At 39.9% G+C, this 13,660-nt stretch overlaps 1 protein-coding gene across 1 annotated transcript in view; it reads left to right on the forward strand.

Annotated features, from left to right (window-relative positions):
* The window catches only part of LOC108679974 (disintegrin and metalloproteinase domain-containing protein 10), a 44,414-nt gene that overhangs the window by 23,784 nt on the left and 6,970 nt on the right, over positions 1–13,660 (forward strand). Inside the window, exons 2-7 of the mRNA XM_018168720.2 lie at positions 7,400–7,533; positions 8,696–8,846; positions 9,480–10,048; positions 10,744–10,890; positions 12,449–12,653; positions 13,279–13,463. Coding sequence (XP_018024209.1) covers positions 7,400–7,533; positions 8,696–8,846; positions 9,480–10,048; positions 10,744–10,890; positions 12,449–12,653; positions 13,279–13,463 — 1,391 coding nt within the window. The remainder of the gene's footprint in view (positions 1–7,399; positions 7,534–8,695; positions 8,847–9,479; positions 10,049–10,743; positions 10,891–12,448; positions 12,654–13,278; positions 13,464–13,660) is intronic.

Consider the following 13,660-nt stretch of genomic DNA (forward strand, 5'->3'; position numbering starts at 1 on the left):
TTTTTCGTTGATAGCTTATTTTGGGGCTCAGCGCTGTATTTACGCGATGTGAAGAAGAATGGGCTAGCTGTCAAGGTGTTTATTTTTCTAGTGTACTTGAATATAGAGTCTTGCACTGAGTGGTGGTTTGTGGAAAACTGGTTTTATTCTTTAGCACAAGTCTTCTATCCTGTTACGTTTTCGCTGGTTTTTCGCATGCTTGTTCTGCGCATTTTTTCCTGTAAGAACCGATGTAATCATACGTTGCACCGAGATGAATTAAAAAATGAAAATATTTGCAAGAAACCCTTCCATATCGGGCTTCTCCCCTTTCAAAAAATTGTGTCTAGATACTATCAGCACTCTCAAATAATACGTAATATTGATCAGTTAACTTAGTATCAAAACGGAGTAATTTTGTATTTAATTTTTAATGGGGGTTTGTAGTTTGCCGCAATGGGTGCGGGAATTCTGATATGTTATCGAATTAAAATGCCTTACATTGCCGGCTCCCTATTAATATATTAACATATTAAAATTTAATATTTATTCGTGTACAAATGTATTTCATGTAAACGCTTGTGTGAGTCGTTATTGGCCATCCAGTCTTTGAATAGTCCTATGTGCAATTATTGAAATCTACACTTCTTGCGAGGAATAAATTTTAAGTTATGTGTTTTATAACTAAGTCTAGTAAAGGAAATATCTAGTCATTGAAATCATGTCAGAAATTTGTTGAGCAAACACAAGCAGCGCGCCGATCTCATTTAAGAAACCAATTGTTCCCACTAGCTCTACTACTCTATTATTCCACTAGCTTTACTGTCTCGGTGTGGGACAAGTTTTTCTAGAGTGGAACTTCCAAGTTCAACGGTTAAACGAAGCTTGGGACATGAACAAAAAACTCAACAGTTCTGCCGAGATAGAAACTCTGGCCAGTCTTCTTTACGCGACGATGTAGGAGTTCATACCTGGTATGAATGTGCAATTTTTGTACATGTAGAGACATTTTTTCTTTCTAACCGACGAACGTGCGATAACGACTTGGAAATGACTGTGTAAATGGAAATGAATCTGTAAATTTAATAATAAATAGTATAAATATTATTAATTTATTTATTATTATTAGTATTATTCATTTATAATATTGTTATAAATTAATAATATTCTATTGTATTATAAAATAATATTAATATTATTAATAATAAATAATATAAATATTAATAATTAATAAATTTTAAATAATTTAAATTAATATGCTGTCTTATGTCGTGTTGAAGTTTAGCTGCTTTAAGTGTTAGGCTGTTTTTTTCACCGGCGTTATGGCCACGTACTTGGGAAAGATTCGGTTATGGTTAAAGAAATTTCAATCCTAAGTTATTTCCTGTTTTATATTTCACTTATTAAGATATAGAGCTCTTTAGTGAAGTGTTATAGAATATGTGTAAAATTCTTGTAGTGTAAGAATTAGAGCGACAATTAAGTTTTGTGTAAATTAAATGTGTTTTCATTTCTGTGATCGTGTTAACTAAAATGGAGCTCGTCTCTAAACTTTACCTCCGAAAGAAGTTATCGCTTGGAAAAATCCGTTGTCTTGCTTCACATGCTCATTTCATGCAAGAACAATTAGACTTGTACTCAGTTAACATTTTTCTGCGAATGAAAACTGGAAAAATTTCCGTGGGCGGCAAAAATAGTGAAACGTCTCGTACAACAGTCAGTATAAACAACCCAGTCAGTATACAATAACATACAGTATACATATATTGTATACTGGCTGTATACATTATAAATATATTGTATACTGACACAGTCAGTATACAATAAAAGTATACAGCAGTCAGTATACAATAACACGAGGCTTTTGCCTCGTATTATTGTATTGATGCGGTCCTTGCATGATGGAGCGATATATTTGCATGTGCCTAAAACGCATCAACATGCACTGCATAACATTAATGTCATGCATAACTTTAACATGCACGGATGAAATGCCATTAATTTCATATCGATCGACTCTATTTATTTGTGTGTTTAAAACATTTACATTTATTTTTACATATCTTGAAAATATTATTCAACGAGATAAATTAATCTCAGTTTTGTGTTGAAAATACCACTTTTATTCATAGATTTCAATGGAAAATTGTTTGTTTGTGCCATGGTTGAGAATCTCTTTCTGAAATTTCACATATATTCCTCGGTTTTATGAAAAATTCAAGCGGCTTGAAATCTCTTCGAAGTTCGGAAATTTTATTGCTTATTTTGGAAGAAATTTCGATTATCGCTGCACAACACATCGCAGTTCACTGCAAAGTATAGTCATACACTATACAGCATACAACAACTCACTGTATACAATACAGTGTATGCGCTGCACAGCACATCGCAGCTCACTGTACAACGCAGCTTAGGCGCTGGCGAAGGATTCTCCGTAACGGCGCGTGTGGCGGTATAGGTCATCGACCGCCTGCGCTGCGTACGCTCATGTGGTCTTCTTCTATCAACTTCTATCGCGTCTTGTCTCATGAAATATTTCAAGAATTATATTGTTAAATAATTGAAAAAATGGTTTGTGTAATGTTACTCATCACCAAAATTTTTACAACAGTAATGATAGAAATGATGAATAATGTAATATTATTCCTAATTACGGAAAAAATTACAATCTGATTTAGGGGGAAGCAGTGCAATAATTAGGCTATGATAGAACTGGATCATTAATTACGTTGAAGAAAGAAAAAACAAAGAGGAAAGAGGGAAAATAGAGGGAAGAGGGGAAGAGGGTTGGAGAAAGAGAGGGTGAAAGATTAAGGACTGACAAAATTACTTGTGGTAGCCATGATGATTCATGTATCCAGTGAAATCTCGTTACAAATATGATTTGGGACGGCATGATTCGTAATTGCGCTATATCGCCTAGTGGGTCGTTAGCGATGTAGCAAACATATACATTAGCCTTCGCTGATCAAGAAATGATTGAAGTTTTTCACGTTCATTTTTGTGTGATAAAGATTAGTTTCTTCGTGCATCCTAACACTGCCTCCATGACTTACCCGAGTCCTGAACTAAAACGTCCCAAGCCCAGGCTCGTATAGTGAAGACATATTTCCCAACAAGCATAACCTTGCGAGCTCATGCATCTGCACGTCGCATGGTGGCAGGCGTGGTCGGCACTCGGCGTATCCTACTTGATTACCCAATTTTTATCCGAGAGAAAAGAAAACTAGCGAGTTAAGAGTGCGGTTACTTTGAACGATCGTCATTACCGCGGATGTTCGTTGCACACTTCGTGATTTATTTTCATTAAATCGCCACCAATATATAGTAACCTGTAATGCTTTTGCTTCCGATAGTATATTTTTTAAGGTAATCTTGTTGCTCTAGGACTAGAATTGGTAAATGTAGTGCGCTTCTACCTTTAAAGTTTAAAAGATGTTCAATATTTTGAATGCTTGTTGCACGTATAATGATTTGATTACCTGCAGCTACAAACGGTTACCTTTAGTTACTTTGTTTTCCGGTTATTTTATAAATATAAAGTGAATCAACATAGTAAGGAACAAGGATGTAATAAAAAAGATGCATATCGGTCGTTGTGCTGCATTCCTCGCCTGATGCAGAAGCTGACCGGAAGAGTCAGGTCGCTACAGCGGTCCCGTTCGCCGCTTAAATACTCTAATTTTCCGCGCTCATCGTGGTATGCAACATGGAAGTCGTTTTCCAGCAAATGATTTGGTCTTTGCGAGCTGACGAAAGTTATCAAACATCCGACCGAGCAAGACTGAAATAGATTGCAAAGTGAATTTAATCATAAAACTACTATATCACGATCACAAGAATTAACCTCGAACGGATTTATAATTTTTTATGGATGTTGCACTGTGTGTATCATAACCAGGATTGCATTGATTGATAGAGCGGTTGTATCACCGCCGCTAATTGTACCGCATAATAAATTGTGCAGAGTTGCGGTGGTTGGATTGAGCCTCACTTTGAAGAATTAACCTCATTAGTCACGACTCACCGCAACAATAACGGACTCAACGGGGGATTGTGCTGCTTGCAGCGCTGCTTGTTGCGAGAAAATAAATTGGTAATTTTGTCTAAATGGTGACACACTTTCTGCACGTTACATTAATACGCCCTTCTGCCTGGCCAAACTGGTTCAGGATCACCCACACAAGGGCAAAATGTGGATCGTTTTTTTTGGACAAGGTCTTCTTATTTTTATGAGTGTGAGCACCGCAGCAAATATATAAATATAAATAAATATAGAAGTGTAAGAAAAAAATTACGCTGCAAACTACTGGTCTCGAGTAAACACGATGAAAAGATTGTTAAATGCACAACCATATCTGTGCTTTCAACGCGGAAAATGAAGCAGTGGTGTTAATGGAATTGTTTTAAAATTTCTCTGCACCTATTTCCTATTAAGCAAACTTTGTTGTTATTCATTCTGTATTAAATTGTTTTGTATGAAAAATGAATTACGTATCGTCAATTTGTGATGTATATATTCAATCTGCAAGTAGACTACGAACGAAATTGTTCATGCTAGATTTTCGTTATAATTTTGTACGTTTATTATTAGTAATAACTAGCATGAGTCCAATGTGAGATAGACAAACCATACATAATTGCGTATAATTCTAACTCACCCGCCAGCACAGAGCGCCAAACGTCGTATGGCGCGACTTCATCACCATGTCTCGGTGCCTATATATTATATGTTAATTAATCAATCAATAAATCTTAGTGTTAATTAATACATATACCTATATATGTTAATAAATCATTCAATTCATTTTAGTGTTCTATACCTACTGCATGAACTGGCGTGTCAAACTCGTGTGTTATGTGTAACTTGCCACGCAAATCGCGAGGATTTACACCGCATACCTGCTTGCAGTCACTTCAATATTAGGGCAGCAGCGGTACCCTGGCGCACAGCTCATAGTGTGGTACTTTGCTTGAGGCTGCAGGTCAGTGCGGTGGTGCAGGCGCATCCTTAGCCGTCGCGCATCATCGGGGGGACATTGCAGCCGTTATGCATCCTCAAGAGGACGTTGCAGCCGTTATGCATCCTCAAGAGGACGTTGCAGCCGTTATGCATCCTCAAGAGGACGTTGCAGCCGTTATGCATTCTCATGACGACGTTGCAGCCGTTATGCATCCTCATGAGAAAGCTGCAGCCGTTATGCATCCTCATGAGAAAGCTGCAGCCGTTATGCATCCTCATGAGAAAGCTGCAGCCGTTGCATATAATCCCCTCGATCCTGCCTCACTGCCTGGCGTACATGATGCAAATTATACAAGTTTCTTGATTCGCAACGTACATCACTCTCATTATCTAACGTTAACTCACCATTAAATTAACCTCGCTGTAGATTTGATTGAGTCTCTCTCCGAAGTGAAGAAAGAATCCACTGCTGCTAGAGCGGAAATTTCATCTTCATTCTTCGTCGCTCCGTGTGCAACGATGTTATTTGCACAAGCGTTCGTTTGACGTCTATTTTTCTTTTCAGAAATTACTGTCGTACGGTTCTTTAGGGTTCATCGTAGTTAATGGTATAGGATCAATGTTACTTTGAAATGCATTAAATATAACTTATTCGATAAACTTAATTAATGTACGATTCGCTCGTTTCATTTTTGAACTGGCTGTTGCAAATGGCAAATCTCACAATCTAACTGTAACTGTGATCTGTTATAATATGTGCAGCGCTTGTACGATCTACGCGTAATTTTCAAGTTCTTTCAAGTAGGTACCTACTGCACTTAATAATAATAATAATAATAATATTAATAATAATAGCGGTTTCAGCGTTTATTAGGCCATAGGCCTGTCGCCGATTCTTAACATCGCAGAACATCCACAGCTTGTTGCGGTCTCGAACTCACAACTCACTGATTCAGATTCTGCTGTGCTTAACCGCCCGGCCTCCTTGCCGATTCTGCCCAGAAACTGGCGCACAGAGCTGGGATCGAACCCGCGCCTCTCTGCGCCAATCTTGGTACTCTGAACTGTAACCACTGGGCCACCCTGCCCAGGGTGGCCCAACTTTCCAACTTATTTTCAACTTACTCTTTTTTGGTTGGGTATGTTAATATTATATGAATTTATGCGATTCATTGCGTGTCATTATTCAAGTTTAAGCGGAGAACCGAAAGCAGCAGAAGCGCTTTGGTGTGACGCTGCTTACCGTCCTATGGGTTTGATCACTAAAAAAAAAAAATTATCGGGTCTCATGTCTAAATAGTGATACATTCTTACGTAAAGCACCAGCAGAGAGCTGATTTAGCACCTATTTACGCCATTTGTCAGGCCAAACTGGATTATGATGATCCGAAGGCAACAAGCGCATTACTATTCGGACAATCTCTCACATATTTCTGGGAGCAATCAGCGTAATGTTGCAGCGCCGTAGAGTGTTCGTTGTACCTTTTATTTCTCCACGATTAGCATAGTCAGTCTAAGCCAGACCTGTATTGTTTCGGAGTTCATTATCTCAGAAGGAATTTACGCTCTTACCCACAAATTTTGTCATTGACGTTTTTTCTTATTGTTCTAATGTTGAGTGTGCCGTATATTTTTCGTAATTTTGGTGCACGAAAAACTTGCTCGGCGTCTGCTCAAACATAGACAAATTCACAGCATTGTGACTTGTATTTCTCTCATGTATTGTATCTATAGTAGTATTGTATCTATATTAATCTGTCATTGCCTTTATAACAATTTCTGCAGTGAAAATCGATTTTTATCCTTAAGGAGTGTGGCGTTGCTCTTTAACCCTCGTGCGACTGCATAGTTTTACAACGTTATAATCGTTCCATTTTCGATACAACTGTACCTATGCAATCCGACAAGGATTAAGATTGTATTTTTGTACCATTAAATCAACTACCTATAAGCTTAGAAATTTTCAATATTTTTTGTTCACCGCGTCGCGTGATTGAACTGCTGCCAGCATGTAGGTAATTGAGAATTTTAGAAATTATCAATATCAAGTCTATCAATCAGAAATTACAGTATGCCAGTATGTAATTATTCGGAATTTTAGAAATCTCCAATATCGATTTGATCAGTTAGAAAGTCTACTATGCCAGTATAAAATTATTCAGAATTTTATTGATCACCAATATCAATTTGATCAATTAGCTATTATGCCGTTGCGCAAGTATGTAATTATTCAGAATTTCATGAATCACCAATATCAATTGGATTAATTAGAAATTATATTATGCCAGCATGCAGGTATTCAGAATTTTATAAATTTCCAACATCAAGTTTATCAGTTAAAAATTATACAATGTTAGCGTGTATACCGTGTTATGAATTATATTGATCACCAATATCAGTTTGATCAATTAGCAATAATGTCGTTGCCAGCATATGATTCTTAACGTTCATGTGCAGTTGGGGGCGCAGGCGTGCCGCTGAGCGAGTACGTGAGCCACTATAACGCTCTCTCCTACGACCCTGAGAGCGTACACACACAACACACCAGACATGTCAGAGACACGTCCACGCCCCACAAACACGCCCAGCCCGTGAGTATCAACATGTTATTACTGTCCCTTTCTTACGCTCATTCAACCATGAAATTCTCCTATTTTCAATGAAAATTTGTTTCCATTATTTGGCTGTGAATTATCCGGGTTTTACTATGACGCCTAACTCTTTCACGAATTAATGTATTTTTTTGTGCGTAATTATTGTTTTTACAGTTTTTAATAATGAAATGATATATAGGTAGGTTCACCGATAAGAAATGATTTGCTGTGCTTATTCTTTCATTTATGATAAATTATTCTACTCGTTGGATTTCATTGAGTTCTGTTTGCAAATAAGTCACGCCTGACGTTGTGTGTAACAAATTTATTATACTCAATAAGAGACTGTATTTCTCACCTTGGACAATCTGGCCGTGTTGTGTTGTGTTCAGCGGTTTCAAGAACTATCATTTATACTGGTCAGTTTACATAATTGTATTAGAAAAAAAAGTGGCAACATATGCGAAAAAAATAAAAAATAAATAAATTGCTCACTGATAAACGAACAAAAAAAGCTCCTGAGCAAAATTTTGCAAAACTCCTGAGCAAAATTTTGCAAAACTCCTGAGCGAAATTTTGTAAAACACCTGAGCGAAATTTTTGTAAAACTCCTGAGCGAAATTTTGTAAAACTTCTGAGCGAAATTTTGTAAAACTCCTGAGCGAAATTTTGTAAAACTCCTGAGCGAAATTTTGCAAGAGGAGGTAATAGGCGCCAGGGGCATGCGTCGGACCGCCTCGCTTCCTCAGCTGTGGCTTGGATACCGCATTGCGGTGTGGTCGACTTGTAACTCCTTGCTGCTGTGTGCTGCTGTGCCACTGACCTGCTGCTACTTGCTGCTGCGGTGCTGTGTGCTGCGGTGCTGTGTGCTGCTGTGCCACTGACCTGCTGCTATACTTGCTGCTGCGGTGCTGTGTGCTGCTGTGCCACTGACCTGCTGCTACTTGCTGCTGCGGTGCTGTGTGCTGCGGTGCTGTGTGCTGCTGTGCATCAGACATGCTGCTGCGGTGCTGTGTGCTGCTGTGCAAGACATGCTGCTGCGGTGCTGTGGACGTTGTTGCACTGCTGTGCCACCGACACACTCCTTGCTGCTGCGGTGCTGTAGAGCCGCTGTTTCTTGCTGCGTCAAGAGCCCTTAATGACCGCCCCCCTCCCGCAGGTGGAGATCGCGTTCCACTCGCACGGTCGGCGCTTCCATCTTCGGCTGCGGCGCGACGATGAGACGTTCAGCCCCCACGTGGACGTGGAGCAGCCCAACCACGTCCCCGAGCCTCTGCACACCAACCACCTCTACCATGGCACGCTGGCAGGTGGGTCTACCATGGCAGGTGGGTCTACCATGGCAGGTGGGTCTACCATGGCACGCTGGCAGGTGGGTCTACCATGGCACGCTGGCAGGTGGGTCTACCATGGCACACAGGTGGATCTACCATGGCACGCTGGCAGGTGGGTCTACCATGGCACGCTGGCAGGTGGGTCTACCATGGCACGCTGGCAGGTGGGTCTACCATGGCACGCTGGCAGGTGAGTCTACCATGGCACGCTGGCGTTTTACGCGCGATGATTATTTAGTACGACTAAAGATGCCATCGATGGATGGCCCCGTGATGGAGATCAAACGCAACCGATTTCTGATCTCGAAGCTTCGTGTTTTTTTTTTAGCGAAATCGCCTCTCATTATTGCGAAAGGAATCAATTTCCAACACCAAGTTAAATTCCATGTTTTATTTTAGCCAGAATTTTATTCATGCCTAAAGTGTTCATTGCTGACTGTATTCTCATAACTGATTTTATTTTAGCCCAAATTTTATTTATGCCTTAAGAGTTCATAGCTGACGGTATTCCCAAAAATGATTTTATTTTAACCAGAATTTATTCATGCCTAAAGGGTTCATTGCTGACGGTATCCCCAGAAATGATTGATGCTTCTGTGTTTTGTTCAGATGAAGCGAGCGCACGCGTGTGGGGGAGCGTAATAGATGGCGTGTTCGAGGGCGTGATAGACTCGCCATCACAAGGGAAATATTACGTCGAGCGCGCGCACAAGTATTTCCAAACACCACCTCGGGACGCGGGTGGTTCCTTCCACTCGGTGATATACCACGACGACGCCGTGAGCGATCCATACGCTCAGCGACGCACGGGACACAAGTCAGGTTGCGGTGTCACCGACGACGTCGCTGAGTGGATGAGGAATGTGCAGGAAAGTGCTGTTGAGAACGAGGACTCTTCTTCGTCGTCGAGTTCGCCAGGTCCTCAGAGGTCGGATTCTTCAGGCAAGGCGCTCGAGTTCGAGGAGTTTGTAAGTCCTGCTGGTGACCCATCACTGTACCGCAAGCGCCGCCACCTCTACGATGAGCTGCATAAAGAATATCACAATAAATACAGTGAAGCTGCCAACGCCAGAAGCAAACGGTCCCTCAACTCGGGTGGAGTGGGTGAAGATAATCAAGGCACATGTACGCTCTCCATACAGACAGACCCGCTGCTCTGGCGGTACATATATCAACAGGTTAGTAGCTCTGAGGAACTCTGAAAATCTAAACTGTAAATTTCATGTATAATTCCTCGTCTCCTGTCGGTCAATTTCATTACCTACATTTCAAATTCAATTTCTTGTCTACTGATGATAACATCCATAATCAGGATTTTAGGTACAGATAGCCTTTACGTCGGTTAATGTATCCATGTATAAAGAATAATGATGGTTTAAAAACGAAAGATTTTCTTTTTTATTATTTAACTTCGTTTTTGTACTTATGGTTAGGAAAACTGTAACTTACACAACGAGGTTTCTGCGCTAAGAATAATTTTTCTCTGAGATCATCTATTGATCTCTCTTCCCCAAAAAGCGAGCCTATAATAAACGATCAGACGGTGTTATTTCTATCTTTTTGTTCTTTGTATTGGGCTTCGCCTATGATCTCAACTAGGTACCGTGTATATCTTAATTTCGTGGTCCCAAAGTTTGGTAAATTACCTTCTGCGGGTCAGTTTTATACATCATTTGTATGTAATCGTATAGAAAGTAAATGATGAAACAAGTGGTGTTTTAATTTATCAATGGATAATAATGTAGAAAACGTGTGTGCCACTTGTAACATCTTACTTTTTGATATGTACTAAATATCATAAATATATGGTTAAGTCTTAAAACATTAACTGCATGAGTAATTAATTACACATCATTAATCGCATGATGTGCAGGAGAAGAACGACTCGATCAAGACGCGAGACGAGATCACAGCGATGGTGTCGCAGCACATCAAGGCCGTGAACCACATCTATGGTGACGTTGTATTTCATGGCAAGTACAAGCACAAGGGCATACGCTTCGAGGTCCAGAGAATAAAGGTACGTCCAGTGTTCAACTTGATCACTATATGTATTTCTTTACCCGTTATTTATAAATTTTCTTATTATTTTTATTACTTACGATCAATAATGTAAGGGGTTTGAATTGTGCCGTTGACCTGAGCAGGTTAGCGAGCAAGGTTGTGATTGCATCAATTACTTGGCTTAGAAAATAGCATTCTTTCGGGCATGATTGATCATGTTTCGCACTGTGCCGAAAAAGTCCCGTCTTAGCAGCGCTAGAAATTTCCACCGTACAACCTACAGTTAGCGACGAAGTTATTCGTACTTCCCTTTCTTTTCCATGTTTTATTGAATAACTCTACAATTAATGAATGCATGAGCCTAATATTTAATTTTACCAAGCATTATGTAACAGTGAAAATACCTTTACATTTCCAGAATAACATGGAATTTAAAAGAATTTTAACATGTAAAAATTCCCCAACACCTCCAGACACAATTATTCATACAGTTGGAAAATACCAACATAGTTGCAACGATAATAATCAATAGCATGTCCTTTCATCTTGATATCCTCCAGCAGGCTCGTTTAGTTTCTATAGTTTTTGACGATATTCGCTGTGGTATCCGGTTGGAAATTATCCCGTTGGACATATCCCGAAGAGATTTTTATCGGTGACGTCATTCAAAAGGTGTTGGTTCCTGCCATTTGACTGCAAAGCTCGAGGTGGGCAAGATGAAGAAGCTCATTGTAGATTATAAAAACAAAATTATTGACCTACACAAACATGGCAATAGTTATGGGTGCATCTCGAAGCGCCCGAAGAATATCCCAAGATGCACATTCAAGCATGTGTCAGTCAACAATCCCAACTATCAAGCATCTGGAGCGGGTCGATGATGTTTTGGGATCATTTCTCCTTAAGTGACACCGGGAAGTTAGTTCCAATTGATGGAATTATCAACTCAGATGTTTATATATCGATTTCGACCGAAAATCTGCAAACATCCGCTCCGAAGTCGGGGCTTGGACGACGATGGATCTTTCATCAAGATAATGATTCGAAGCACACGTCGAGAGCTACCACCACTTTGTCTAACAAAACGAAGGTGACTGATGATATCAATGACTGTAAATATCATCCAATGAATGTCCAGCAGTTGACGACAACGAACCTCTCCTTGAAACGCTGCTACGTCGCGCCTGTTTTCTTGGCACGCTCGTCGCCTGCAAGGGCCATTAGAAGCAGTACGGCGACCATTTAGTGTGCACTTGTGCATCAACTAAGCGCACACTAAATGGTCGCCGTCCTTCTTCTTCCACTGCTGCAATTTTCGCATGTTAAAACGTTTTCAAATTACATTTTGTTCTGAAAATGTACTGCTATTTTCCCTATTGCTTACCACAGCTCGACACAAAGCGAGCGTAGCTCTAATACACCTTACTACCCGGGTTAGGATGACTCGCGTAAGGTCATTAACTGCATCACTATTTGGACACATTATCAATTATAAATATTATATAATTATATTAAAAAATTATAAATAATTTATTTTTTTTTCTCTACCATAACATGGTTCTTTTCGTGTGCAGATCGACGATGACTCGACATGTCGTAGGTACGGCAGCAACTCAGGCTCAGACGTGAACAAGTTCTGCAAGGTGAACGTAGACGTGAGTAACTTCCTGAACCTTCACTCGCAGATGAATCATGACGACTTCTGCCTCTCCTACGTGTTCACCTTCAGGGACTTTACTGGAGGCACCTTGGGGCTGGCATGGGTCGCGTCGCCCTCAGGTTAGTTCAGTTATTCCTCGTCAATGTTGTATAAAAATTATATTTACTTTCTGGGTAAATTTCAATATAATTATGAATCATGGAGTATCAAGTTTCTTTTCTGTTTAATTTTTCAGTGGTTTTTTGAATCACGAAGCATAGAAGCAAGTGATATAATTTGTGTAGGGGGTGTGAGAATGTCTAGATTTTTATTTTTAGGAACCTATTTTTCGCCATTTACCTGCAACCATAAGTTAATTGATCAACATATATGATATGTTTGAATAGATTGTCATGTAGCGTCACATTTTAGTATAAACCGAATACTCTGAGCGTCACATTTTAGTACAAACCGGTTATTCTGAGCGCCACATTTAGTATAAACCGGTTACTCTGAGCGCCACATTTAGTATAAACCGGTTACTCTGAGCGTCACATTTAGTATAAACCGGTTACTCTGAGCGTCACATTTAGTACAAACCGGTTATTCTGAGCACCACATTTAGTATAAACCGAATACTCTGAGCGTCACATTGTAGTACAAACCGGTTATTCTGAGCGTCACATTTAGTATAAACTGATTACTCTGAGCGCCATACTTTAATATAAATTAATGTTCAATAATATTCTGGTGTCCACAATGCAGGGGCAAGTGGTGGCATCTGTGAGAAGTACAAGACGTACACGGAGAACTTAGCAGGTCGTCGCAACACAGAGCAGCGGTCCCTCAACACCGGTATCATCACATTCCTTAACTACAACTCTAGAGTGCCACCCAAGGTCTCGCAGCTCACGCTCGCCCATGAGATCGGCCACAATTTCGGTTCTCCGGTGAGAAAATATTTACCTCGCCAGGCGAAGGACGTTGAAATAGCGTTGATTAGACCTAACGTTTACTTTAACGTTGATTCGACCAAACGTTTACTTTAACGTTGATTCGACCAAACGTTTATTTTAACGTTGATTCGACCGTACGTTTACTTTAACGTTGATTCAACAATTCATAATTGATTCAACGTAAGATCTTT

This window comes from Hyalella azteca, unplaced genomic scaffold (assembly GCF_000764305.2).
Source record: "Hyalella azteca isolate HAZT.00-mixed unplaced genomic scaffold, Hazt_2.0.2 contig14244, whole genome shotgun sequence".
Lineage (NCBI taxonomy): Eukaryota > Metazoa > Arthropoda > Malacostraca > Amphipoda > Hyalellidae > Hyalella > Hyalella azteca.